Genomic DNA, 4648 nt, shown 5'->3' on the forward strand with positions numbered 1-4648 from the left:
AAATATCTAATATTCTTTCCTGTTGATAAATATGTTTTATCTAATCCACCAACAAATCCAGAATGTGTTTCAATATCAATGGTCCATCCTAATCCTTCTACAAATTCTTTATATGCTGGTGATCCTTCTTGATTTTTAAGAATATCAAATTGATCATATTGTCCATTTTTAACATAAATAAGACCTATTTTATGGAAACTACGAACACATGATTTATCTAATCCTTCTACTAATGTTTTAAATTTGTCTGTTGGTGTAATTGGAATTAATGTGGTATTACTTTTTCCAATAACATCAATATTTTGAGTTGAACATAATAACATTTGTATTAATAATTTAGTTGAATCTATTTCATGTCGTTCTAAAGTTATTATTTTATTAGTTTCTTCTTCTATTTTGTTTTCATTAAATCCTTTAATTTGTTGTTGTATATTTTCAAAAGTATCTTTTAAAGATTCTAATTCATTACAATATTCTTCTTTATTAATATTATTAGGTAATTCCCAATCTAAGAAATCAGGTTCTTGGTCTAAAATTTGATTAATAAGAGAACGTAATTTATTTTCATGTGGATCAATTGGTTTTTCTTCTATTTTTTCTTTTGGTGCAGATGTAATAATATCTTTTACGCTCAGTTTTCTTACACAGGTATCATTTGGTATTCCAATATCATCTAAAATAGAAACTGATTGAACATTCCATGAACTTTTACCAACTGCATTTCTTATAATCATTCTACAGAAATTTTCATCTTTTCTTTCTTCAATTGATAATAAATTATTTCCATAAGCCCACCATGTTGTTGAACCTTCTCCTTCTATTTGTGAAGATAAATATTTATCATTTCCTTTCTCACTTGGAACAAATGCAAATGCATTTAAAAGAGTTTGGATGAAAATTTCAGCACATTCAGGTGCTGATGCTCTATATAGATTTAATGGATTAATAGTCTTTTTTTCTTGTTTTAAAGTCATTGCAAAAGAAATTGCATTTAATAAATCAACTGTAATTTCAGGAGATAGTGCTTTGAAAAAAATAAACGAAGGTGAAAATACCCATTCTGTTAGTGCAGTGAAAACACAACCAATAGCTTCTGTTTTTACTTGTGGATTTAATATAGTTTTGATTAATCTTTTAATCATAAATTGAATATCATTAATAGTAAAGTATTTAGTAAAAGAAGCTAATTCACAAATAACTTCACAAGCAGGTCTATAAATATTTTCATTTTCAACTTCAATTTTTTCAATAATCATTAATAATAATTTCTCAATATTAAAATCAGGATTAATTTTTCTTGAAAATATTATATGTGCAGCAATAGAATATATCAAAGAAATTTGACATGAAATAGATTTAAATACTTCTAATAATGGTTTAAAACATTCTGATAATTCTTCTTTTAAGTTAAATTCAAAAGATAATTTATTAACATTTGATAAGTCAAGAACAATAGATGGATAATTTTCATTTACACTTATTAGAGAACTTAAAAGAAGGACAATTTGATAATTTCTATTTGGATTTGATGTTGGTAATAATAAATCAGAACTAAGAGATTTTAAGTGTTGAACAAAGTAAGGAATTAAAAGTGGATATCCAGGAATTTGGTTATAAACAATATCATACAATTCTTCCATTAATATAATTGGAATTATTTCAAATCCTTTAATAACTTTTTCATAAAATAAATTATATATTTCGTTATTAAATCTTACATATGAACGATTAATTAATTTACATATAAATCGATATAATAATTCTGTAGTTTTTGAAGTTTGATTTTGACGTTCAAATGAATCAAAAAATATTTGACCAAAAATGTCAACTAATTTTAATATTTTTTCATTTGCTTGTAATATTCCAAATTGAAATAATTTAGTTTCAGACTGAATAAAAGTAATAGCTATTTCATATAATAATGATAGTCCATGTTCATAACTTTCATTTAGAGAATGATTAAAAATTCCTTCAAATAAATAATAAAAATTATACCATAATTCAAGTGCTTTATCTCCATCTGTTTCAGGAAGATATTCTTTAAATGATTCATCAAAAGAAGGTGCAACAAATATATCTTCTATTGTTTCAAGATGAGTTGAACGTTCAACTTTTTTTGAACCAACAATTACATCATCAGTATTTTCAAGTAATAAAGGAGAATAAAAATGTTTTAATATAATCCTAACAACATGTTTAATTTTAATACCAATTTGGTATATAACATTTTCATTATAATAATACTTAGATAAATCATCTTTTAATAATTTCCATTGATCAGATCCAAATTTCCATTGTACAAAAAGAATAATTAATAAATCAATATATAAAGAAACAATTGGAGTTTTTTCTTGTTTTATGAGATAATCAATACAACATAATACCATTTCTTTCATTGTTTTCTTTAATATATCACTCAAAGAACTTTTAGCAATTATTAAAATTTCTTGTTTAATTTGTGTAGCTAAAGGCATACAAACTTCTACTGTAGAAGAACTGAATGGTTTATCGAATATAACTGAAAGAGAAGAAATGATATGAGTTTGAAGTGATAAAACTTGTTCTTCTTTTTCTAAAACTAATGGATTAAGAAGAATGAGATTAGAAAAATACCTAATTACTGATAAAATAACTTGTGATGATGTTTCATTAATTTCTAATTGTAAAACATGATTAAAATAATATTTAATAAAAAGAATAAAAGAAGGTCTTTTCTTTAATCTATCAACTACAAGTGAAGTATATAATTCTTTCAATTCCTCTAATACAAATAATTCTACTTCACTTGAATGACCATCAAAATTTATTTGATGTTCCTGTTTATACTTATAATTTGCTTGATCAGCAAAATGAGGATAAATAAATGATAATAATGCTTCTAATAATAAATAGAGTTTATCAAATGTTTCAGGTGTTTTAATTAAGTCAATAAAAATTTTAATAAATTTCTTTGTCATTTCTTTCTGATTAATTTGGTCATGACTAGTGCAATAACAATTTTCTCCAAAATCTAATTTATTCACAGGAAAATCATTTTCATTATCATAGAGTTGACCGATATTGATACTTTTAATGAATGTTGATGTTAAAGTCGATTCAACTCCATAATGAAGTATAATATCAAGTAAAGTATTAAAACAAGCTTCACGTAATTCTGGATGTGATTCAATCTTCAAATAATTGTCAAAAACCTTCTCTAAAATAATAAGTTAAAGTGATTTTATGATTATTACTTGTAACTTAATCACAAACGATATAAATCAAAATTCTTTAATTCATCTAAAGAATAATGTCTGTACATAATTCTTATGATTTTTAAATGAATTGTAGCATCTTTATAACTAACTGAAATCTTTCCTTTTTTGAGGTGTGAAGAAATATTTTGAAATAATTCAATAACTAATGTAGTAAATATTTCACGATTTTGTTTTATAAAATTATCAAAATCATCTGGTGACATATATTTTTCTGACAATGAAATACATGCCCGAACTCTTTTGTTGACACTCTCTTTTGGTTCAAACAATTGAGTTTGTTTCTTTCGAATTTTTTTATCAACTTCGCTACTCATCTTCTTTTAATAATTAGATTTAATAGATTTAATATTTTCTTTTTATAGAAATTGAAAAGATGATAATAAAATGCCATTAACTCATGTCTTTAATCAATAAAATTCTGGAAATTAAAAACTAATAAAAATGATTTACTCATTTGAAAAATCTTAAAATTTATTTAAAGTTCTTTTGTTATCAATAACATCAAATAAATAAAAATTACTAAATTAAATTTAAGTAAATATCAATTTTTCTATTTCAATTTGTTTATTTGAGATTATTATTTTCACTCTTTTCAGAATCATGTTCATGAAGTATTTCTATATCTTATATCCCACCTCTATTATCTCTATATTATTTCATTATGTCTTTCATGTTATTATTCATTTTATCTTTTATCATTATTTAAAAATAAAACTATAATATCTTATTCTCTGTTTGTCTTTACTATTCATTCTTCTATTTATTGGAATTATATTGTAATTTATTTTATTCTTTTAATTTATCTTAGTGAATGTTATCCATTTCTACTGTATTAATAAATATTATTTTATCTTTTTATCTTTTATAATTATCAATTTGTCATTTCTTATATTCTATTTGGTTTATCTTCTATACAAATATATTGTCTTTCATTAAATATTCACTTTTATTGAATACTTCTTGTTTAAATTCATTGAATATTTCTTTATTTTTATTCTTCTTTTGTTTTTATCATTTTTTATTTGTGTTGTTTAATTTCATTTTAATTTCTTGTTTTATTCTATTTATTTTAATTGTATTTTAGTTATTCTCATCATTTGAATATTCATTTATTTAATTTGTATTTAATTCATATTTAATATTATAACTTTATTTTATTTTATAATTACAAATAATACAATATTTCATTTATTATTTGATGTAGTTATTGAATTGTTAATTCATACAAATATATTATTTAGTTCATTAACTATATTGTTTATATTCATTTCTTTTTATATTAACATTCTTCATTGATTTATTTGTTAATTTCTTATCATTTCATTTTCATTCAATTTGAATTTCAATTTACTAATACGTTTCATTCTATTTGTTATTTAAACTACAAATAA

At 22.1% G+C, this 4648-nt stretch overlaps 1 protein-coding gene across 1 annotated transcript in view; it reads right to left on the bottom strand.

Annotated features, from left to right (window-relative positions):
- ENU1_214360 (Rap/Ran GTPase-activating protein, putative) overlaps window positions 1-3571 on the bottom strand; it is a gene marked incomplete at both ends in the record, with an annotated part of 4076 nt that extends 505 nt beyond the window's left edge. Inside the window, 2 exons of the mRNA XM_008862517.1 lie at window positions 1-3196; window positions 3253-3571. The exon at window positions 1-3196 is cut by the window's left edge and continues 505 nt beyond it. Coding sequence (XP_008860739.1) covers window positions 1-3196; window positions 3253-3571 — 3515 coding nt within the window. The remainder of the gene's footprint in view (window positions 3197-3252) is intronic.
- Window positions 3572-4648: the final 1077 nt, after the last annotated feature.

Source organism: Entamoeba nuttalli (genome assembly GCF_000257125.1).
Source record: "Entamoeba nuttalli P19 unplaced genomic scaffold asmbl_10256, whole genome shotgun sequence".
Lineage (NCBI taxonomy): Eukaryota > Evosea > Mastigamoebida > Endamoebidae > Entamoeba > Entamoeba nuttalli.